The 23,641-nt window shown below is 44.6% G+C and overlaps 2 protein-coding genes across 6 annotated transcripts in view; one reads left to right on the forward strand and one right to left on the reverse strand.

Moving 5' to 3' along the window:
* Window positions 1-358, forward strand: part of DRC1 (dynein regulatory complex subunit 1) — a 47,199-nt gene extending 46,841 nt beyond the window's left edge. Inside the window, exon 17 of the mRNA XM_036751800.1 lies at window positions 302-358. Within this exon, the coding sequence (XP_036607695.1) occupies window positions 302-358 (57 nt within the window). The remainder of the gene's footprint in view (window positions 1-301) is intronic.
* A 4,012-nt stretch (window positions 359-4,370) lies between these two features.
* Window positions 4,371-23,641, reverse strand: part of OTOF (otoferlin) — a 175,145-nt gene continuing 155,874 nt past the window's right edge. For 3 of the 5 annotated variants that reach the window (XM_036750429.1, XM_036750426.1, XM_036750428.1), the window contains 14 exons: window positions 23,253-23,316; window positions 21,747-21,883; window positions 21,384-21,518; window positions 21,095-21,232; window positions 20,261-20,388; window positions 19,893-20,063; window positions 18,602-18,762; window positions 13,682-13,824; window positions 12,922-13,010; window positions 9,866-9,964; window positions 9,298-9,539; window positions 8,828-9,006; window positions 8,046-8,146; window positions 4,371-5,553 (listed from right to left, as the gene is read on the reverse strand). In XM_036750429.1, coding sequence (XP_036606324.1) covers window positions 5,373-5,553; window positions 8,046-8,146; window positions 8,828-9,006; window positions 9,298-9,539; window positions 9,866-9,964; window positions 12,922-13,010; window positions 13,682-13,824; window positions 18,602-18,762; window positions 19,893-20,063; window positions 20,261-20,388; window positions 21,095-21,232; window positions 21,384-21,518; window positions 21,747-21,883; window positions 23,253-23,316 — 1,968 coding nt within the window. In that variant the 3' untranslated portion in view covers window positions 4,371-5,372. Of the gene's footprint in view, window positions 5,554-6,888; window positions 7,070-8,045; window positions 8,147-8,827; window positions 9,007-9,297; window positions 9,540-9,865; window positions 9,965-12,921; window positions 13,011-13,681; window positions 13,825-18,601; window positions 18,763-19,892; window positions 20,064-20,260; window positions 20,389-21,094; window positions 21,233-21,383; window positions 21,519-21,746; window positions 21,884-23,252; window positions 23,317-23,641 lie in introns of those variants that run through there. The other 2 variants (XM_036750430.1, XM_036750427.1) reach the window with 1 other exon arrangement.

Below are 23,641 nucleotides of genomic sequence, written 5' to 3' on the forward strand. Positions count from 1 at the left end.
TTGAATCTAGAAGTGGATTTAACTGAAGCTGAAGGAGGAGTGTAGGTTTCCAAAGAGAAAGCCTTGGTAGGGTGAGGGATCATGCCTCTAGGGCCTTCTAAACTTGGCATTCTAATGTCCAAACAACAGAAATGGAGGCTGAAAGAGCTAGGGCATGTCCTAGAAATGGGCAGCCCAAGCAATGCCAAGCCTAGCTGATCTGTACCGTCTGGTGCCAAGAGGGGAATGGTAAGAGAATCTGAGAGGAGTCCCTTAAGAATAAATAGCAAGCCTTTGTTTCTCTTTCTCTCTCTTTTCCCAGATAAACATTGAATTACAAGTCCCTCCCACCCAGGTATTTCAAGAATCCATGAAATAGGAAGCCTAGGGCCTCAAATGGGTACAGCAGATGAATCCTGGGCTGGTCCTGGGGCCCTGTTTCTCTGGGAACCGTCACAGAACTTGTACTTCAAACTTTCCGGAGCTCTTTCTTAAATCTCGTTGCATGTTGAAGCAAGCTGCAGCGCATAATGAATTAATTGGTTGCAGTTGCAATAAAAGTCTTTAAAAACTATGGCTGATTTTTTTTTTGTTCCAATTTTCCCACATCCTCTCCAGCATTTATCTTTTTCCTGTTTTGTTATTTTAGCCAATTTCAGGAGAGACATGGTATCTAAGAGTTGTTTTGATTTGCATTTCTCTAATCAGTAGTGATTTAGAGCATTTTTTCATATGCCTATAGATATCTTTAATTTCTTCCTCTGAAAACTGCCTGTTCATATCCTTTGACCATTTCTCAGTTGGGCAATGGCTTGTATTCCTATATATTTGGCTCAGTTCCCTGTATATTTTAGAAATGAGGCCTTTATCAGAGACACTAGTTGTAAAGGTTTTCTCCCAATTTTCTGCTTCCCTCCTAATTTTTGTTGCATTGACTTTTTTGTACAAAACCATTTTAATTTAACATAATCAAAATTCTCCATTTTGCATTTTGTAATGCTCTCTATCTCTTGTTGGGTCATGAATTCTTTTCTTTTCCATAAATCTGATAAGTAAACTGTTCCTTGCTCTCCCAAATTACTTATAGTATCAGCCTTTACTCCTAAATCATGAACCCATTTTGACTTTATTTTGGTATATGGTGTAAGATATTGGTCTATGCCCAGTTTCTGCCCTACCATTTTCCAATTTTCCCAACAGTTTTTGTGAAATAGTGAATTATTAGCCCAGAAGCTGGCCTCTTTGGGTTTATCAAAGAGTAAATTGCTATAGTTGTTGACTTTTCCATCTTGTGTTCCTATCCTATTCCACTGATCCACACCCCTGTTTCTTAGCCAGTACCAGGTAGTTTTGATGACTGCTGCTCTATAGTACAGTTTAATATCTGGTATGGCTAGGCCACCTTCTCTAGCATTTCTTTTCATTAATACCCTAGATATTTTAGACCTCTTGTTCTTTCAGATGAATTTTGTTATTATTTTGTCCAGCTCAGTAAAATAATTTTTTGGTAGTTCAATTGGTATGGCACTGAATAGATAGATTAATTTAGGTAAAATTGTCATTTTTATTATATTAGCTCAGCCTAACCATGAGCAACTGATATTTTTCCATTTATTTAGATCTGATTTTATTCGCGTGAAAAGTGTTCATAGTTATGTTCATATAGGCCCTGGGTTTGTCTTGGCAGATAGACTACCAAATATTTTATAGTGTCTACAGTAACTTTGAATGGAATTTCTCTTTCTATCTCTTGCTTTTGGGCTTTGTTAGTAATGTATAGGAATGCTGAGGATTTATGTGGGTTTATTTTATTTGGAACATTGTTACATTGCTGGTGGAGTTGTGAGATGATCCAGCCATTTTGGAGAGTAATTTGGAACTACGCCCAAAGGGCTATAAAAATGTTCATACCCTTTGACCCAGCAATACCACTTCTAGGGTTGTATCCCAAAGAAATCACACAAGCAGGAAAAGGACCCACATGTACAAAAATATTTATAGCGGCTCTTTTCGTGGTAGCTAAGAATTGGAAATCAAAGGGATGCCCTTCAATTGGGGAATGGCTGAACAAGCTGTGGTATATGAAGGTAATGGAATACTATTGTGCCATAAGAAATGGGGATGATAAGGACTTCATAACAACCTGGAAAAACCTATATGACATAATGCTGAGTGAACGGAGCAGAGCCAGGAGAACATTATACACAACCACAGATACATGGATTCTGTGAGGGCCAACCCTGACAGACTTTGCTCTTCTCAGCAACACAAGGTACAGAGACAACTCCAAAGGATTCACGATGGAGAATGCTATCTACGTCCAGAGAAAGAACCATGAAGTATGAATGCAGATTGAGGCACACTTCATGATAGCCTTCCCCCCCCCCATTTTTTTTTCCTTTTCTCTCTTTTGTTTTTGTTTTTGGGTAGGTTTTTTTTTTGGTCCTGTTTCTTCTCTTGCATGATTCATTTCATTGATCACAGTTCTTCTCCATAACTTGACTAGTGTGTAAATTAATTCAATGCAAAGTTATACATGGAAGCTATATGGGATTCCATGCCATCTAGGGGAGTGAGGGGGAGAGGGAGGGAAGAAAATCTGAAACTCAAAATTATGTAGAACTGAATGTTGTAAACTAAAAATAAAAATTAAAAATTAAAAAAAAAAGAAACAGAGATTTATGGTGCAATAAATGTTTTTAATCCTTAAAAAAAAAAAAAACCAAAAAAAAAACCCAAAAAACTATGGCTGTCTCTCTTTAAAGAAGCAAAGTCCAGTTTCATAAATCAACCCCTATCCTGCACTTTAGCCTTCTCCTATGTCCATGCAGGAGGATCAAATCCTGGAATCTTCCGCTGTGGGGACAAATCAAATACCAGTTGCCCCTGGACAAAAGGAGCCTTGACCCTTGGCATTTCTCCCTACCCTTGGAGACCATCCTGGTTCTAACACAGGCCCATAGAAACATCTGTGGCAGAACCCTGAACATCTGGTGCAGAGAACTCTGGGAATTTGGGCAATTTAAATGATTCAGACATTCTGGAGTAGTTTTGTGGGCCTTGACTTAAGGTCTTATTCATATTGACCCTGCAAACTTAAAATTCTTTAGATTAAGGATAATTTGGAACTAGTTTATCCTTCTCCACCCCCAAACCTTTTTATCCTTACATCAGAGTCCACATTGTCAACTGTGTCCCAAGGTTGATAACTCCCGCCTTTTATAGGTGTGAGTTTCAAGTGATTTGTCCAACTGGCTCTTAGTTCTGACCCTCCCAGGGTGACCAGCCATGAGGTTAGGGTTCTTGTTATAGAGGAGAATCAAGTCAGAAAACTCTGTGACCTAAAGACTTTGGTGCCAGGGTGGGTGTTTGCTGGTTTATTTTTTATTTCTGTGTATCACCTTAGATGAGAACCAGTGTTGGAGGTGAGACTATCCCTCCCCAGATTTCTTGCTTTGTCTACTATTCTAAACCTCTGACTGTTCTTATAAATGGGATGATTTCCCACCTTCCTCGGGCCTGCTACTCCAGAAACTTTGGTAAGGTGGGAGGTATGAAGGAAGAACAGGGGAGTGATGCAGATAGAGGGACTTGAATAAGCCCCTCCAAGAGATCCATACAAGTAAATTTTCATGACCACATAACTCACTTTATGGAGGTTTTATGCCTTATTTTGATTGGTTTCCTCTTTCTCTTGAATTCTGTAATATGACTTTTTTTTTAACCCTGATCTTTTCTCATTTGAAACAGAGAAAGGTTGGCTTACCTGGCTAGAGAAAAAGAGGGCAAGTCAAGTCAGAGTTCCACCAAGCCAGGAGAGAAAAAGGGGAAATCTTCTGGGTAACATTGTTGGGGCTCAGCAACAATTGCCAGCAAGGGTGACTGGGAGATATTGAAGGAGAGGTATTTTACAAGGAGCAGCCACCATAATTACCTATCGTGTGTTTAGCTTACGAAGTCCTCATTGCCCCTAATGCAGAGGCAGCTAGGCAGGCACAGTGCATGGGGTGCTGGGTCTGGAGTGGGGACGATTTGAGTTCAAGCCTAGCCTCAGACACTAGCTGGGTGGCTCTGGGCAGTTTACTTCACCTGTCTGCCTCTCAACTGTAAAATGCCCATAATAATAGCATCTACTCCCCAGCTTTGTTGTGAAGATCAGTTGAGATATTTGTAGAACACCTAGCACAGAGCCTGAGACATAGTAGGCTCTTAATAAATGTTTACCCTTCCACTGTCTCTCCATCCCCTTAAACACTCTTATCTCTTAGGAACCAGGCAGCTCAGATATTTGATTTCTTTTATTCAGAGAAAAAACAACATCAAGAGATGAAAAACCCAACAGGAACACAACCCAAACAGGAAGGGAGAAGTGCTTTCTGCACCATCTCCAAGCAGGGAGATATCTTAGAAGAGCAGGCATCAGTGAGACAGACAGCAGAGAGGGTAGGGTGGGCTTGGAGAGAGGGAGGGGACTCTGGGCCTGAAGCCATTCTCGGCATACTCCAAGCCTAGAGCGGTAGGGGGACTGGGCCCAGGCAGAGGGAGCCTCAGGTGGGGCTGACAAGATGATAGACCTGTACCCCCACTGAGAAGGGTGTGCAGGCACAGGGACTCACACGAGAATGGTTAAAAATCCCAGGAGAAGAGGGTCCTGTGATCCACAATGGATCCTTGGCAAAGCTGGGCATATCCCACGGGAGATTGGGAGAGACCTTTCACTTTCTCCTTTGGAGAGAGCCAGCCATGCCTGAGCCCCAGAGCAAAGCCAAGAGGAACTAGAGCAAAAGTAGTAATTCGAGGGAACTGGGAGTAGGACAGAGATATCTGACCCATTTGTGGAGGACAGAGGTCCCCTGTACTCTTATTGGAACCTATTCCTGGAATGGGATGATTCAGGGCGGAGGAGGCAGGTGGTGGAGTGTTTCCTGTGGGCCGGTGTATCTCAGTTTGCATCTCCCTGTGACATCATTCTATAGCCTGGGGCTCACCATGATTTTCTGTTGGTGTTATGCAAACTTTTTCTGGTCAGGGCTCTGGACTCTGAGAGGGGTTATGAAGTTGTACCCAATTGGGGATTTCCATTACTAAGTCTAGACCTTGGCAAAGTATGTGTATGTTTGGGGGGAAAGGGGGTCACCTAGTTTATAACCATCCCTTGCTCTGGCAGCCTCACCCCTTGGATCTGGGCTGAGGTGAGCGGCAGCCCTGGAGTCAGAATGAGAAATTTAGGGACCAAACAAGAGAGAGGCGAGGCCTCTGAAACCTATGGCCTCCCGGGAAGCCCACAGTGCTCAGTTTGCTACTGTGCTGCCCCATGGGCCCCCAGAGGAGAAGACAGTTCAAATCACAGAAATTCCAAACACAGAGACACCTGGGCCCAGGGGAGGGGACATTCAGGCCCCCAGCAGCTTCTTGACCATGTAGCCAGGGAGGCTGTAGAGAAAGAGGGCGAGCATGAGCAGCCCCAGCAGGGCCAGCACAATCTTGATAATAAGCCACTTGTACCGGGTGCAAATGAGGTACTTGATAGACTTCAGGGGGTTGAGGAACCAGACGAAGGCAGTATCTGGCCGGCTGGGGAGAGGAAAAAGATTTGAGAGTGGGGATGATTAACAGAGTAGCCAACACGTCCCTACTCAACCAGCTGCTCTTGTAACTTGGCCATTTGGCGCTGCATCTGTAGAGAGATCATATGCTGTAGTGTCTGAAGCACTGGACCTGGAGGCAGGAAGATAGGGGTTCGACTCTTGCTTCAGACATTTATTAGTTGTGTGACTGTGGCTTTGAAAGGTACTAAGTCTTTTTTCCTAAACAGCATGTAACGATAGCATTTATCTCACAAGGTTGTTGCAAAGTCCAAATTAGATAATATATGCAAGGTGTTGCCCATAACTTAAAGCATGCTATGAATTTAAGCTATTATTTTTATTGCTTCAGATGGCACTTCCTGACATTATCCAATCTGGCCTGCCCTCTCCTGCCCCATAACCTATCCTGAATGTTGGAAACAATTATTCCTCCACATCACTGGTGGTAAATTTTTTCATCCTCGAAGTCATAGATCAATTGATACTTCCTCCTTAGTTTTCTGATGCCTGACTCCTTCTAGGCACTGAATTACATTCTAACTTGTATAATTATTTGTGTCCATGTCTATCCTCCTAGGGAGGGACTGTTTGGTTTTTCACATTTTTACTGCCAGCACACCTAACAAGCTGCACAAAACATTCCATCTCCCACCTTCTACCTCTGCCTATGCACAGGTGGTCTCACATGTCTGGAATGCACTCCCTCTTTACCTCCACCTTGTGAAACCCCTAGCCTCCTTCAAAGCACAGTTCTGGTGCTGCCTACCAGCTGTATGAAGCCTCTCCTGGTCTCCCCAGTTCTTGATGCTTCCCCCCTCTTGAAATTACTTTGTATTTACATGTCTGTGTGCTTGCTGTACACCCTATGGTAGACTGTAAGCTCCTTGATGGCAGGGACAGTTTTGTCTTTGTAATTCAAGTGCCTTGTACATAGTATGCTGGGTTATGCATAATAATCTGAATTGAAGTTTGTTGAAGTTAAAGATGGCAGAAACAACAAATGTTTAGAATGAATTTCATCGAGGGAGTAAATTCTAGGCTGGGAGCCTAGGTTCTTACGTTCTATTTGGGACTTGCTAGCAGTCCCTGGGGTAGCCCTTTTCCCTTTCTGTGTTCCAGTCTGATGATAAAGATTGAGTTTACAATTCCTTTGGCAAATTCCCCCTCTTCCCATAAAGAAAGGAAAGTTAGGGGAAGGGAAGAGAAGGGAAGAGAGGAAGGAAAGGAAAGGAGGGATGACGGCCTGCTCTTTTCAGCAGTGGAGTCCTTGGAGAAGGCAGCCAAGGGGAGAAGTACCAGACCATTGAGGACTAAAGCACGCTTAGGCACCAATGATCTTCTTGACCAGGTAGCCAGGCACAGAGTAGAGAAAGAGGCCAATGAGGAGAAGGAGAAGCACCAGGAGCAGGATCTTCAGGAGAAACCAACGATACGTGTGCCACAGGAAGTAACGAGCAGACTTGAGAGGATTTAAAAACCAGATGAAGCTTGTGTCGGGCCGGCTGGGGGTGACGAGAGGAAACAGAAGGTGAAGGGCAGTATAGGAGAGAAGAATGAAGGGAAAGGGGAGGCAGGAGTAGGAGGGCATAGAGAGAAAGAGAGAGAGTATGCAAACATATAGGAAAGGCAGATCCTAGAGGCGTCCCCTAATTCTCAAAATATCTTCTCAGGTCATGGTGGGTGATGGCCAGAATTCTGCAGAGTATCATTTTGGCTTAAACCAAATGGCCTTTGTATCTAGTAAAATTTATATGTCCCTGGAAAAAGTAACAGACTGTAACTTTATTGGTCATTTTTTATCTGAATATGAGTTTTTTAGCTTCTTTCCTGAGATCAGAGATAGGAGGAGGGGGAAAGAGAAGATAAGGAACGCCTGAAGAGGGCACCTGAACTGAAAGAGGAGAGGGGAGGATGGGAGTTTTATGGAGAGTCAGTCCTAGACATAGGAGAGGAATAAATAGGGAGATGAGGACTAGGGAAGAACTTCCTCCTAGAACTTTCTTGGTTCTAGTGGTTGTTTCTGGTCTGGTCACTCTTTTCTAGGAACTGGCCCTAAGATTATTTGGCCTTAGGATCATGAGATCATAGATTAGAGGTGGAAGAGATTTTAGCATTCCATCCTTATTTTACAGATAAGGAAACTGAGGCCAAGAGGCATTAAGTGACTTGACCAAGGTCACACAAGTGATAGGGATTCAAGAGCTGGGATTCAAACTCATGTCCCCCAAGTCCAGATCCAGAGCTTTTTCCATTGTCCTAGACTACTCCACTCTGCTACCCTCCACACCTTTCCTAGAACCTCATAGGCCTGAGGCATTTTGAAGTCTCAGAATATTAACAGAATTGAAGCATCTAGGACATAGCAGTGATCTGGGGAGAAGAAGGGAATATATTCAGGAATTGGGAGATAGGGATGAAGGGCTAGGGAAGGCTGAAGAGGAAGAGAAGAGCAAGGAGGTCAAGGAGATCTGAACTTACTTTGGTTTCTCCAAAGGATCTGGTTCATTTCGGGCTAAGCCTACAGGGTTCTTCTCTGCCTCCTCAGCAGTTAATAGATGCAACTCTGCCTCCACTTTTCCCTAGAGAGATACACAATTTCACAGTCACTGCCAAGTTCAGCCAAGAGGTCCAGGACTGTAGTCATGCTCACAACTATTCACTGAGCCTTCATGGTCCCCACCTTTTCCTAGGAAGAGGGAGCTTGCCATGATCCTTGCAATTAGCTACATGTACCCAGCTCTCAGCACCATGAAGTCCTAATTCATCAGGACCCACCCAACCTTCCAGTTCTATTATTCTCCCCTCTAGTGGCCTCCTGGCTATTCAATGAACAAGACACCCCATCTCTCAGCACCTGGCATTTCCTCTGGATGTTCCCTGTGCCTGAAATCTCTCCTCTGCTCTGACTAGTGAGCTCCCTGGCTTCTTTTAGTCTCCACTAAAATCCCAATTTCTACAAGAAGCCTTCCTAATCCCTCCTAATTCCAGTGCCTTCCCTCTGTTAATTATTTACTATTTATACAACTTTTGCACATATTTACTATATATGCAACTTGTTTTGTATGTGTTTGCATGTTGTCTTCCCCCATTAGATCATAAACTCCTTGAAGGCAGCGACTGCGTTTTGCCTCTTTTTGTATCCCTAATGCTCAGCACAGTGCTTGGCACATAGTAGGCACTTAATAAATATTGATTGATCCCTTGCTTTCCCTATCTGTCTTCATGTCTATCCTCCTTATATCTAATGAAGCAGTGCTCACCGTGAGTTCAAACTCATCGTTCTCATTTCGGGCCAACAAGGGCCACCAGCCTTTGACACGCTTCTGTTTGAAGATGGAGACCAAGGGTACCTCCACCTCCCCAGTGGCCATCTCCATGGAGCACTGCTTGGCTGTCTTGGCGCCTCTGGGGAATCGGTTCAGGTCCAGCTCAATGGCACCTGTTGCAAGGAGAGCATTAAGGTGTTCAGTGTATCTTTCTGCCAGGTACCCCACTCCAATTTGCTAGGGTGGAAACTGTCCGGAGAATTTGAGCCCCTTTTCATCCTAATTCCTCTACTCTGGGTCTCCAGAACCCTTTTGTATCTCTCACAGAACTTCAATCTCCTTTCTCTCTCTTGGCAATCCACCTCTTTTTCTCTCTCCCCTGCCTTTTCCTTTATCCACTAGTTTTCCTGTTCTCTGTGTGCCACGCCACCCCTCCCCCCCCCCCCACTCCTCTCCAGTCACACCCAAGAAGTCATCGGCAGAGAAGTGGTCCGCATCCCAGATTTGCAAGGTGAGCCGAGCAGGGATCTTGTACTCTGTCTCATCCCAAGAGAACATGGACTCCTTCTTGGAGATGACGATCTTCTCTTCCGCTGCCAGGTAGTCAAAGGGGAACAGGTAGCGCCAGTTGAAGTTCCCCTCACCAGTCAGGGAATGATAGTGGACATCAGTATCTTGTTTGTCTTCTTGCTGCCCTTTCAGCCACCTGTTCAGGCAGGTCATCATGGAAGCTCTTAGAGCCTGTTGCCCATAAACCCATTCTGGCCCACCTCTGCCCCAACTTTTCAGCCACCCTGTCTCCCACTTCCCTGGCATGCTTCCTTAGCCTTTGGAGGTCTGTTCAGTGGTTCCTAAGGTCTCTCTGGAACCGAAGTGTGTATTTTGTGCCTTCTATTTTCCCCTCCCCTAATAGGGATGTCCTGACCCGTTTGCCCTCCCTTCCCCACACCAGCTAACCACAAAAAGACTTTCTCCATCAAAGCCAGCACTAAGCCTTCCAAGCTCACTGTGCCCCTGCTTGCCCCTGCTCACCCTCGCACGAAGATGTCGCTGGACTTTTCCCCTGTAAAAAAGTCATCGTCTTCTAGAACCACTTCATCTGTGTTCCATACAATGACTCGAAGTTCATACCTGAGTGATGATAGTAATTAATAATAATAATAAACAGAAGCAGCAGCAGTAATAACAGTGATAGAGGCTAATTTCATCATTATAGGGAACTAGACAAACTTACTCCCTCTATCAATGCAGATTGCTATCTTCTCTATAAATGATAGTCTTAGAGAGCTATTCAGGGAATTTAGAGTTTAAGTAATTTGCCCAGGGTCACTAGCTTGTGTGTGTGTGTGTGTGTGTGTGTGTGTGTAATAGCGATTACTTGATTTCAGGTCTTCTTTGCTCTAAGGCTAGCTGTCTATCACACTATGACAAGCTGCATCTCTCAATAACTTGTACTACTACTACCATTACAGAAATACTTTTGAAATAAGCAGACATCACTTCAAGCAAGGGTAAAAGCTTGGTAACAAGTATAAGCCATTGGATTGATAAAATATAGACTACTGGATTTATCATATATATGTACATGTATGTCTATGCATATACACATCTATATACATACATATACATATACACATACACACACATATGAAAGTGGTTTATCTCCACATGAGGCCCATGAAGTGGTTAAGATCCAAGAATGGAATTACAAGGCCCTCAAGGGGGAACATTCACATGAATGTAGCCAACAAGATATTATCAGAGAACATTGAACAAATGGCTGATTCATGTAGACTTGATTGTGGAAAGCGAGGGTGTTTTGATGATAATTCAGGACCAGGTCACTGCTACTAGGAATTATAAAAGGGCTATCCTTAAGGGATATGGGTTTAGTGATCAATGTAGATTATGCAAGGAAATGGTAGAAGTTGTGCATCATTGCTACAGTTTGCAGAAACTTAGCGCCTACCAAATATTTAGCAAGGCATGATCCAAGGGCTAGAGATATACAGCAGAAACTTACTACCTTTCAAGGTCTGAAAGACAGCAAGTCCTTATGTTACATGCATAGACAGACCTCAAAATATCCTGGATAACTAGGTTACTGCAACTGGACCATCACCACAGACTATTAAACTACTGTGTCTGGTCATAACATACAGAAAAACTTAAGAACAAACACTCATAATCTCCAAGCTACATGGAAGCTTTCAAAATATGGAGACAACAGAGGAGATCAAAATCATGTTGGAAGAAGGTAAGGTATGTCTATATGATCCCTGTTGTTCTGTCTGCTCTGGAGAGGTACCAATGATGCTTTCAGGGAGCCTGTAGAGGAAGAGCTTACATTCAAATATTTTTATCCAGCTACAAAAGCAGTTATTTTATTCACCTGTACAAAAGTCATAGATTATTAAATATGAAAGAATAATAGCAGGATAGAGACTTAGATCTGTTTCTATCTGAACTCTATTGAAGAAGCTGAAAATGGGGTAATTAATAATAGTAATAATAATCCCTTCCATTTATAAAGTGCTCTATGGTTTATATGTCCATTGTCTTACAAATCTTTACAGCAATTTTGTAAAGGCAGAGATTATTATTCCCATTGTAAGATAGGTAAACTGAGGCTCAGGGAAGTTAACTTCTCACCCAAGGTCATAGTGTTAGTAAGGGATGGAGTCCAGATTAGAACTCTCCTGTTTCCCAGTATGGTGCTTTTTCTGGATAAAGAAGTGAGGATGAGAATAAAAATCTGATATTCTTTGATGAGGGGGTTTGAGAGCTTGGAGAACAGAGTTGAGATTACATTAAAATTGAGGGGGAAGCTTATGGAAAGGAAAACTGACAGGGCAGAGGGGGACTGGATGGAGAAACAGGACCTGTGCCCAGCAGCAACCCCATGATATAAAGGGAAATAAAGACCGTTCTTGCTCTCTTCATCTTATGCTCCTTGAATGTTCTTTAACTCATCCAAACCTGGGTCCTACCCCTGACAAGACCTCTTCCCCTTTCCTGCACAATACTCTGCATCCTTGGTCAACATCTCCAGTACTGGCTCCTTCTCTCATCCCATCCCACATAATGGCCCGGGAGGTGAACAGTCCTATCCCTTGCTTCTCGTTACTGTGTCCAGACTCTTCCTCTTCTTCCATCAATGGGTAACTTTCCTTTCCTTTGAGGTTTTCTCCCCTACTCTATGTCACCCTAGTCAGATCTTAGTGGCAGTTATCAGCCCCCACGTCATTCTCTTTTCTTTCTTAAGGACTTGTTCATACTTGTTCACAGTCTTTCCACCCCAACCCTTTCCCTGAGATTTGGAAACTGTATCACGCCTCTCCAGGACTCAGTTTCTTCTTATGTAAAATGAAAGGGTTAGGCTGAATTTCTTTTACCTAAAATAGTCTTTGGGTCTATTACTCACTTTTCAGGAATTCCTTCAGGAATTGGGGGACTGCTTCAGGCCTGCTAAATCATTCTATTTCAGCCAGATAAACATCCCCTGTACATGTTTAGCCCTTTCACATTTCCAAGACTATAAATGTCATTTCCTCCCATCTAAAATACCTTTCCTTGTCTCCATCCTCTCCTTCCCAACATTGCTGATGACTCATCCTTTCCAGAAAATTACTTTAAATTAGCCTGACCTGGCTTCCACTGCTCCAGGAAATTCCCTGCTCTTTTTTTTCTTTCTGCTGCACACCAGACACCCACTCCATGCTTGTGTTAGGTGAAGGCAGAGGTAAATGTGGTCAAGTTTCTGTCTTGGGTGTTTCTGTGCATGTAAAATGATGGCCAGCCAACATCTCTTCCTGTAATTCTAAGTTTCTCCAGGGCAAAGACTGTGTGTTCCATGCGATTTGCCTATGGGTTTGTAGAGCAGTTGGTGCCGAGTAGATATTGATTGACTGATGAATGTGTATCTCCACCCCCACACAGAACTTTGGACTGAGAGTTCAGTAGGTGCTAGCTGACTGACACCAGGGTAGGACTTTCTGGTGGATGTATGAGAACCACGAAATAGGAAAGACCAGGATTGCTGAGTCTGGAAGAAAGAAAGAAGAGCCGGGGGGCCCTAGGAAGCTCACTTCTTGGGCTTTCGGGGTGAGATGTCCAAAGGTGTCCCAGGAGCAGGCATATCCATGGGGAACATATCCACCCACAGCTCCAGACGGCCCTGGAGAAGAAACAGATGTTGTGGCCTCTGCCTTTTCCTTTTGCTTTGACAGAACCTAAACTTCTCTCAGAACCTGCCCCTACTCCTACACCTGTAGAACCCAGTTTCCTGCCCCTCATTTCTTTTCTTAGCCCTTCCTTTTTTTCTGTACTGCAGAACTGTTACTAGACTTATTTAACACCAGGCATAAATTGTTATGGGACGGGAAAGGCAACAGCTGTACAAAGTTGTGTCTGATGGTGGTAGCAGGTTCAGGGGCTGAGGGTGGCATCCTCGGGAGGGTAATGGAGTGGAGTCAAGCTTCTTGTTGTAGGCTGGAGGGCAGCCAAAAGGCAGGAGATGGGAGTTTCTATATTTGCAGAGGTGAGAAATGCACCCCTTCAACTTTTGACACCTTGAGACAAAGCCCCAGGTACCCTGCCCTAATTACAGTTCTACAGGAGCTTCAGAAAGCTTAGGTCTTCACAACCTAGGGACAAAGGATGGGTGGGATAGTGATGGGTGGGATGAAGGAAGTACATCCCTTATTCCTATCCATCCCCCCACTTCCATCTCTAACCCTTTTCCACAGGCCCCCTTCATCTTCTCTATGCTCCTTTCCCTGTCCAAGCTTCCAAAGATTCTGCTCTTATCCTTTAAGTTTTATTCCCCACACCCCCCATTCTCCTCACCTGCTCAATGCCTGGCTTGTCAGGGTTGAGTAGAGGCCGGGTCTCCACGTGTTCAGGTACCAGGGGACAGCCTACACGGGGGATGTCCTCCCAGTGCCTCAAGGCAGACAATGCCACATGCTCATCAGTGGTTTTCCTCTGACCTGTAAGGGGAGCGATCATGACTTAAGGGCTCGAAGGGACCTGGAGAGTCATTTTGTCTAAACCTCTCATTTTACAGGTGGGAGAAGGAGAGGGAGGGGGAGGGGCAGAGAGATGGGGACAGGGAGAGGGAGAAGGAGGGGGAGAGGGAGAGGCTACTCACAGGTTGTGTTTGTTCTTCATTTTCAAAGAGGACCTTGACATCAGGGAAATGATGACATGACTTGCAAATCCAGTGGCCTGATATTCACCAGGATGACTGGAGATGGCCCAGTCTCCCTCCTCTGTCCAAAGCAGGTAGATGGCTGAGGCATTCTCCTTAACTTTGTGTTTACTGGCTAGGTTTCTTTCTCAAAATCCAAGTCTTAAATCCAATTCACTTTGGAGCTCACAGATTGGACAATAGGTCCCTGACCTACTAGTGAATGTAATACTAAATAGTAACTGTTTCTCTTTTGGTCAGGAACCCTGAGGGTCTTCCCCTCCCGGTTTGATTTTTTTAAGTTTTGATTAAAGGGGCCATCCCTTGATTAACTTCTTTTTTTTAAATTAAAAATTTTTTTTTAGTTTACAACACTCAGTTCTGCATGATTTTGAGTTCCAGATTTTCTTTCCCCCCTTCTCCCCAAGACAGCATGGAATCCGATATGTCTTCTACATATAACTTCACATTAAACTTATTTACACAATAGTCAAGTTGTAAAGAAGAATTATGACCAATGGAATGAACCATGAGAAAAAAGAAAAAAAATAAAAAAACAAAAACAAAAGAGAAAAAAAAGAAAAAGAAAAAAAAAAAGGAGAGCAAACAGTTTGCCTCAATCTGCTTTCAGACTCCACAGTTCTTTCTCTGGTGTAGATAGCTCTCTCCATCATGAGTCCTTTGGGTTGTCTTTGAACCTTGTATTGCTGAGAAGAGCCCAAGTCTATCAAGGTTAGTCATCACAGAATCAATATGTCTGTGGTTGTGTGCAATGTTCTCCTGGTTCTGCTCCGCTCACTCAGCATTATATCATGTAGGTCTTTCCAGGTTATTATGAAGTCTGTATCTTCCCCATTTCTTATAGCACAATAGTATTCCATTACATTCATGTGAATGTAATGGAATACTATTGTACCTTGATTAACTTCTTAAAGAGGCCTATTCAATGAATGGGCTTACCTCACTCAAGTGAGAACCTGAAAAGATCTTAGCCTGAAAGGGCCAAGATCTCCCATTAAATCCTGGGCCATCTCCAGTTGTCCTGGTGAATATCAGGCCACTGGACCCCAATGGCCCTGGAGGAGAAAGTGAGGCTGGTGACCTTGCACAGCCCTCCCTCACTCAAATCAAAGTCAACTGCAAGTCATGTCATCATTTCTCTGATGTCACGATCCTCTTCGAGAACCAAGGACAAAACATAATAACACAACATTTTACAGATAAGGAGACTGAGGCCCGGACAGGCTAAGTGACTTTTTCAAAGTCACACATAGTAAGGGGCAAAGCCAGCATTTGAGGCTTGGTCCTCAGATTCCATATCCGGTTTCCATGCTGCCTCTAGGCACCAATGCTCATCCGAGATCAGGATGCCAGGACTTGGGGGCCATGAAGTAGCCAGAGGAGGATGTTAGAGAACAGAGATGATAGATAAAGCCAATTTTAGAGAAAAGGACTCATAGACATGCAGGATTCTCCTAGAATTTCCTCTAATGTGGGGACAGAGGGGGCATTAAGCTGAGCAGCTACTATTAATATAAGACATAGGAAGACAAGGATCTTTAGGGATGGAGACCAGGTATTCTATTTATCTTAAGTGGGAGAGCCTGGGGTATGGGGTTGAAAACAGAGTGTTCTTGGTATTTCAATGAATCCACACTAGTTAACAAGCCTCCTATGTGCTGGGTACTGTGCTAGGTGCTGAGGATACAAAGACAAAAGTGAAACAGTCCCCACTTTCAAGGTCCTTACAATATGTCTATACCCGTATGTGTACGTTTGCATTCACAATAATAGATATAAATATAAAATGCTTTTTTGGGGAAAGCCTGTCTGACTGACCACTCAGTGTTCTTTGTATCACATCCCCTAAATGTGGGTATTGCCTGAAATTATGTCCTGGGCCTTCTTTTCTTCTCTCTCTAGACCCTCTTTCTTGGTGACCTTATCAATTCCCCTGGGCTTTATCTCTGTGCAGATGACTCCCAGGTCCACATATCCAGCCCTAGGCTCTTTCCTGAGCTTCAGAATCTTATCACCAATGAGCTATCAAAGATCTTGAATGGATGTCCAAAACAATAAATTATCTTCTCTCTCAGCCTCGAACCCCACCCCCATCTGTCCCTCTTCTGAACCTCTATATTTCTGTTGAGGATGCCACCATCCTCCCAGTCACCAGGGTTGCAATCATGGCATTAGCATCAGGGAGCCTCCTGCCCCCTGGAGACTTTGTAGTGTGTCAAGAAACATCATTTGGCTCAGGTTCAGAAGACAGCTGAGACTTTCCCCATCCCACTGCCCATCTCATGTCTTTGGCCCCTTCTTCCCTGCTCTCAATGTGGTTATATATCCCTACTAGGAAGGCAGGTCTGGGAATAGCAATTCCAACACTTGTGGTGATGACATCTTCCCTATTCCTTCTTCCTGTGGGTGACAGAGTAGGCTGACAAGATACCTTCCATCAAGAAGAATAGAAATACCGGAGTATGTTTATGTGGAAGAAGGGACAGAGTATGTCTGTTGCCATAGGGGCTACTGATATTCTTGATTATAGCCAAACTATTACTGCTGCCGCTGCTGCTACTACTACTAGCAGCTAGCATTTATAAGGCATCTAATATGGGCCAGGTACTGAGCTAAGTGCTTTAAAAACATTATTTCATTTGATACAACAATTCTGGAAGGTAGGTTCTAATATTGTCTGTAGAGGTTAAGGGACTTGCCCAGGGTGACCCAGCTACTAAGCGTCTGAAGTCACTTTTGAACTCAGGTCTTCCTGACTCTAGACCCAAAGCTCTCTATCCACCCATCACATAACTGCCTTCCCTCCTTCCCAGTCCCTGCTGGGCCAGGATGGTCATAGTAAGGTGGTGTTTCTAGCTACGACTGCCTAAGTCAGGCCTGTGTGCTGCTTAAAGCCCTTGGGCTGCTTGTGGCATGAAAAAATGTGGAGGAAAACATCCTTTGTATGTAGAGGAAATCCTTTGTAAGTGCCCCAGGCCACAGGTTGTACAGGTCAGATCTAAGTCCATCATGGTCACCCTTTCGATGTAGATCAACTTGGGAGATCCCCTGACTCCTGTGGGGAGACAGGGAAGTGGGTGGAGGATTACGCCAGATAAAAGTTACGGGGTTCTCTTATATAGAAAATGCCTTAGAAAGGGTTACTAATGCCCCAGGTTGGGATTTGTCAAGGGGTTATTCCAAAGTCCCTCCATTAAAGTTTTCTTTGCTGTCTCATCATGGTATACCCAGCCTAGATAAATTCCAAGATTTCCACAACCAGCAAGTAACATCCTTGTTACGCCTCACGTATAGTGCTCCTCTTTGAACTCTGTACTTCAGCACTGGCTGTCTCCCACGCATGAACGTAAACCCTAAATTTGTTTCTAACCCTAAATTAGTTTTTAAATTAATTTTAACCCTAACCTTAGCCCTAAAATAATTTCTAACTCTATAAACAAATTTCTAACCCTAAATTAGTTTTTAAATTTGTTTCTAACCCTAACTCCAGCCCTAAATTTTTTCTCCCTTCTTACCTCTCCTTCCTGACTTCCTTGAAAAGTTAGTTACACCTTCTTCAGGAGGCCCTTCATAGGTCCCGCAGCTGCTATTGCCTTCCCTCTGAAATTACCCTCCGTCTATGCCATATCTATCTTGAATGTACACAGGCATTTGCAGTTTTCTTTATTTGAATATGAGCCCCCTGAAGGCAAGGACCATTTTTCTGCACCTTTCTTTGTATCCCTAGAGCTTAGCTCAATGCCTGGCACATAGTAAATGTTTAATAAATGCTTATTGAGAAAGCTGGCCACCAGGAGATGAATTCTTTTGGCCACAGCAACTTGAAATGACCATCTACCAACTAGAATAAAATCCAAACTCTTCTGTGTCACTCTGACTTTCAGGCAAACGGGCCTACTTGATATAACCATATGTGATAGTCCATCTCCAACCTTTGTGCCTTTGAAAAGGCCATTCCCCTTTACTGAAATGCTCTCCTTTCCTACCTCCATCTCTTGGAGACCCTATCTCCCCTCAAGTTAAAGATCAAAAGGCCTTTCCTGTTCCTCCTAAGAATGTTTCCCTCACTCCATGCATTTACTTATTCTGGTACTTGTTCTTCTGTCTTCCCGACCATCCCCAGTGGAAGGTAAGCACCTTGAGGGCAGAGACTGTTTTGTTTCTGTCTTTGTATCACCAGCATTTGAGACAGTGTCCAGGCACATAGTAGGCATTTAACAAAGGCTCACTGGGACAAATGAATGAGTGAATGGAGGGATTGCTATTAGTTTTGGTGAAGAGAGTGCTAATATACCACCAAAAACATGAATGTTTGAAGTTTGGGAATACTGAAGCACATCTAAGTCAGGAAAGTGAGAAAATGGCATGAAATGGGCTTAGAAAGGAGTCTCAGACTTCTCTCCAAGGCAGATCTCATGGAATTTCCCCATGGAAAAGCAGACTCCAGATTCCTATCTTCCCTTCCTTTCCCCCCCTTTCTATCCTTTCCAGGAGAGGCTGGCAGGCAATACTGGGAAGGCCCCTGACCCTGATTTCTCCACACCAACCCCAATTACCATTCTCATCCTCAATCTCAGAAGGCCCGGTAAAGACTCGATTGGCCACTTTGACACGCCCAGGAGGCCCAAAGTGAGGCCCATCTACTTTTCCTTCCTTGCAGAGCTGAGATAGGATCTGTGTTGGCTTCATGGGATCCCGCCAAATGTTGTAGCCATGTCTGCAGGTGACAACACACAGGAGCTCCGTGGGATAAGGGCTGGGATAGAGGGATGTTACAGGACTATGCCCAGGGCTGATGGAGGGATGAAGACTCTGTGAGGCTGGAACCAAGAGCAGGACTGGGACCATAGGTGGTTGGAGTCCTATTTCCTACAGTAGTTGCAGTATTATTAACCCTTATCCTTTGCTGAGGAAGTGTTTTTCAACTCTGGCTCCCAATTGCTTGGGGGAAAGAACACTTGAGTACATCATGTTGGCTGGAGGTTGACCCTTCACTGAGTCCCATCCTCATCTGCCCAATTTTCATTATCAGAAGGATAATCTGCTTTCACTGCCTCTTGATGCCTGTTTTCCACCCCCTCTATTATTTCCCCACCCCATTCCGTCCTGCTCCAGTCCAACTTTTCCATCCCCTTAAAGACTCCTCTTCTTCTAACTTCTTCCAAATGGATCTTCTGTTCTCTCCCATTCATGCAGCCTACAGACCTGCAATGAGCCATTTCCTTGTGTAAGATGGAGCAGTTTACCAGGACCCCATAGACCAGGTGTTCTTAACTTAAGATCCATGAACTACCTTTTTTTAAATTTTGAGGCAACTGGGGTTAAGTGACTTGCCCAGGGCCACACAGCTAGTAAGTGTCTGAGGCTGGATTTGAACTCAGGTTCTCCTGACTCCAGGGCTGGTTCTCTGTCCACTGCTCCACTTAGCTGCCCCCATGAACTTGATTTTTAAAATATTTTGATAACTGTATGTCAGTAGAGTTGCTTTCATTTGTAATCTATGTATTTTTACATTAAAAAAATACTATTCTGAGATGGGGCTTCTGGGTTTCACCAGACTGCCAAAAGGGTCTATGACATAAAAAAAGTTAAGGACGCCTGCTATAGACTCTAAAGGCACCCAGGGAGTGTGTTTGGACCAAGGCTGGACCCAGAGCAAGAAATTTAAAGACCACTGAACCCAAATCACCACCATCATTATTTTGGTTTTAAAATAAAGCTGCTGTGGGACCATTCTGCTCCCTGCACCAAGCCTGATCTTCTCTGTCCTCCCACTAGTCTCAGTCCAGTGTCTTCTCTCTTCTCCAGCTAAATTATCTTTTCCCCAAACCACACCCCAGGGCATACACGGAATAGGTCTGGGCAATGCCACAAGTGGCCCGGTGCTTGCTGTAGTATCGATTCTCCAAGTCGATCTTGGTCTCTCCAATGAGGTCATCAGTACCCACCAGATCCCAATCATACACAGCCACAGTCAACATGGACTCCATGGGGAAAGAGGCTTCAATGTCAAAGGACCTGCCGGTAGAGTCAAGGGGTTGATGGAGTATTAGAGGACTCCGGGGGACAGGACTATAAGCTGGGGGAGGGGGTCACTGGGTTGGGAATAGTCATGCCTGGGGGTATTGTCAGTAGGCTGGGGGAGGTCATGGCTGAGGACATCCTTGGGTAGAGGGGATTGAGGATAGGGGGAAAGTGAGTACTAGAGGCCTTACTTTCCAAAGACCGGATTCAGCTGCTTGGAGATATAGTTCTCTTTATCCCGGATGTCAGTCTTGCCCAGGCGGATGGCAATATAGGGGTCAGCTTTGCCGTTGATGTCAGCGGGGTGCAGGTCTGTGGCCTATGGGGAGGCATGGTGATTAATCTGGACCCTAGCTGGGGTCCAGGACAAGATAACCCCATGTAGCCACCCTATTCTATTTCCCTTGTTCCAGGGTCCAGTTCCCTAAACCATTCCCTCTTTCTTCTGTATCTTCTTTTCTTCCATGCTCTCTAGGAATAGTAAGGAATTTCTCAAGTCAGGGAGGAGAGAAGGTGCCATGAAATAGGTTCTCAGCCTTCTCCTCAAAGTAGACCTTATAAAGTGTCCCCACAGAAAAGTGGGACCCAGAATTCTATTTTCCTTTCCATTCCTTTGAGAGTCTGGCAAACAATACTGAGAAAGACCCCTGCTCCCAGCTACCCCCAGAGGTAGTTGGTTGACCCCAGTTACTGTTCTCATCTCTAATTTCAGAAGGGTCAATAAAGACCCAGGTGGCCATTTGAATATGCCCAGCAGGCCCAAAGTGTGCAGAGGCCAGGACTGGGAGTCAGGAGACCTGGGCTCTGATCCTAACTCTCTCACAGACTGGCCATATTACCTTATCCTCACTGAATTTCCACCTTCTCATTTCTCAAGTGAAGGGACTGTATCAGAAGCACTCTAAAGTTCTATGGAAGTATATTACTATATAACTTTCTGTTATTTCTCTGATCCCCATCCTGTGCAAGGTCAAGCTATGGAGAAGGTAAAGAAGTAGCAGATAAGAGGCCAGGAAAAGACTTACCCGAACTACATAAACCCGGACAAGGACATTGATGGGGTCATTGCTTGGAATGCCCTGGAACATGCCATAGGTGGGGTCATAACCAGCTTCTCGGGATATGTCCTCTGGGAGAGGCACCTTGTACACACAGAGAGAGCCCTGGGGGAGAAGACAGAGGGAAATACATTAGAGATGAAGTGTGGGGTGGGCATCTGGGGGCTATGGGCTGAAGTGTGTATGTGTGACAATGGTTAGGCCGGACAGGTATTTTGGGTGAGGCTCCACTTGGGGGAACAGAACATTCTCTGACCTTGAACCTGCCAACAATGCGTTCCTCCTCTGTGGAACTGTCCTCATCATCACCAATCTTGCCTCGAAGCAGGTTGAAGGTGTGCAGCCAGTCCTCAAAGTTGTCAAACTCTGACTCCAGCTCCTTGGGGTATACCTGGAAGCCCAAAGCACATCATGAAAGGGAAACTGCCTTCTGTCCCCATATAGATCCCCACTTTTTTATGGCAGCCCCTGGGGCAAAAGGACCCACTAAGCTTCAGGGGAGGGAGTGATTGCTTGATCACAGCCACAGAGAGCCTGGGATCTTTTCCTGGGCCCCTCCAGCAACTTCCCCTTTACTACTCTGCCCACCCTCCTCTCTCTGGTTACATGGGGCCTTCACCTTGAGTTCATCAATCTTGGGCTTCTTTTTTTCTGGGACTTCTGAACCCTGACCCTGTCCTTGGTTCTGAACTTTCTTCTTCTTTTCTTCCTTGGCTACCTTTGCCTTCTCCTTGCCTTTCATGTTTCCCTTTGGGCCTGCCAGGAAAGAGAAGAAAAAGCCATTCGATGAGGACTGTACTCAGCAGCACGGCAGAATAGAAAGAACCCAGTGCTAGGACTCAGGAGACCTGGGTTCTAGTGCCCCTGCCGACTTATCGCTGTGTGACAAGTTGCTTCACCATTCTGAGTTTCAGTTTCTCCGTCTGTAGTATGTTGATAATACGTGCCTTTATCAATGAGGGTGTTATGAGGATCAAATGGAACATTAACTGAACTATTGTACAAAGTGTTATCCCAATGTAGGGCATTAATCAGTACCTAGGTAGAGAGAGAACTGACTAGAGTCACAAAGACCTTGCTTTCCGCATATCCTGGCTGTGTGACTCTGAACAAGCCCCAGGCAACTCTCTAACATGATAAACTGCACATGTGTTTTTAAAGGGAGAGTCCTTACAGAAAGGTCACTAAAATCATAGGTTTCACCCCCAAATTCATGAACTCATTGATCAAACAGTTGGCTGGAAGTTTAGTGGGATATAAGTTCCTGGAGGGCAGGAAGTAGGTTGGTTTTTTTTTTCCCTTGGGAGCAAATCAGGGTTTAGTGACTTGGCCAGGGTGACACAGCAAGTATCTGAGGTCAGATTTGAACTCAGGTCCTTCTGACTCCAGCGCCACTGCTCTATCCATTGCATAATCTAGCTGCTCCAGCAGGAAGCATTTTTTTTCGAATCTATATATACAGCAGGCAACACAGTGCTGAAATATAATGGGTACTCAATAAAGGCTTGCTGAATTAAATTGAGCCTGGGAACCTGAATTCCAGTTACATCTCTGCTAATATCTCCCTGTATGATCTTGGACAAGTCATTCATCTCTTTGGGCCTCATCTTCCACATCTGTAAAGTGATGGGCCTGGAGCAGATGATCTCCAAGGTCTCTTCTGGTTCTTATCTGGATTTCCCTCAGCATCATTGTTAGCTATCTGAGGCTGAAGCTTTTCCCTGGGGTAGGGACCAAGTCTGTTTAACTTATGTCTGGGAATGTATAATTAATGAATTTCACTGCTACTGTTGCACTTCTGGGCATAGAAAGGGTGTGAATGTGGGTGCACCTTCTTTTTTTTGGCAATCAGGGTTAAGTGATTGCCCAGGGTCATACAGCCAGTGTCAAGTGTCTGAGGTCAGATTTAAACTCAGGTCCTCCTGACTCCAGGGTAAGTGCTCTATTCACCATGCCACCTAGCTGCCCCTTGTGTATGCACATTCTTGTGCACCTGTAAGAGCCCTTAAGGCTGGGATTGGGGAAGTGGAAGGAAGCAATTGGTCACAGCTGGGGCTGGAGTTGGGGTAGGGTGTCAGCGTGGGTTGTTAGGGGAGGATGAGATTTGGTATCACAGAAGCCTCACCTTCAGTGTCCGTCTCCTCCTTGTCCTCAGCGTCAACTGCTGCTGCTTCTTGATGTTTAAGTTGCTGCTAAGAGATGGGACAGATGTGAGTGGGAATTGAGGAGGGAAGTTCTCTGTGGTGGTACTTTCCCCTGGCTCTGCTGAAGCCTCTTGTAGTCAGTCAATTGCATTTATTATCTGTTAGTTCACGTGTATAGACATTTAATCCTGTCATCCCATTCCATGTTATAAACGTTTGTATCAGGTATGCCCAGGCATGCCCCAAGAGTGTAGGTAAGTCTTTCTTCCTTTTTATGATCTTGACAAAATATGAATTAGCTAAGCAAAGTGTGAACTTCCCTTCTTCTGGGCCTTCTATTACCCACTGATGACAATTTTGTTTTGTTACT

Source organism: Trichosurus vulpecula, chromosome 3, assembly GCF_011100635.1.
Source record: "Trichosurus vulpecula isolate mTriVul1 chromosome 3, mTriVul1.pri, whole genome shotgun sequence".
Taxonomy (NCBI): Eukaryota; Metazoa; Chordata; class Mammalia; order Diprotodontia; family Phalangeridae; genus Trichosurus; species Trichosurus vulpecula.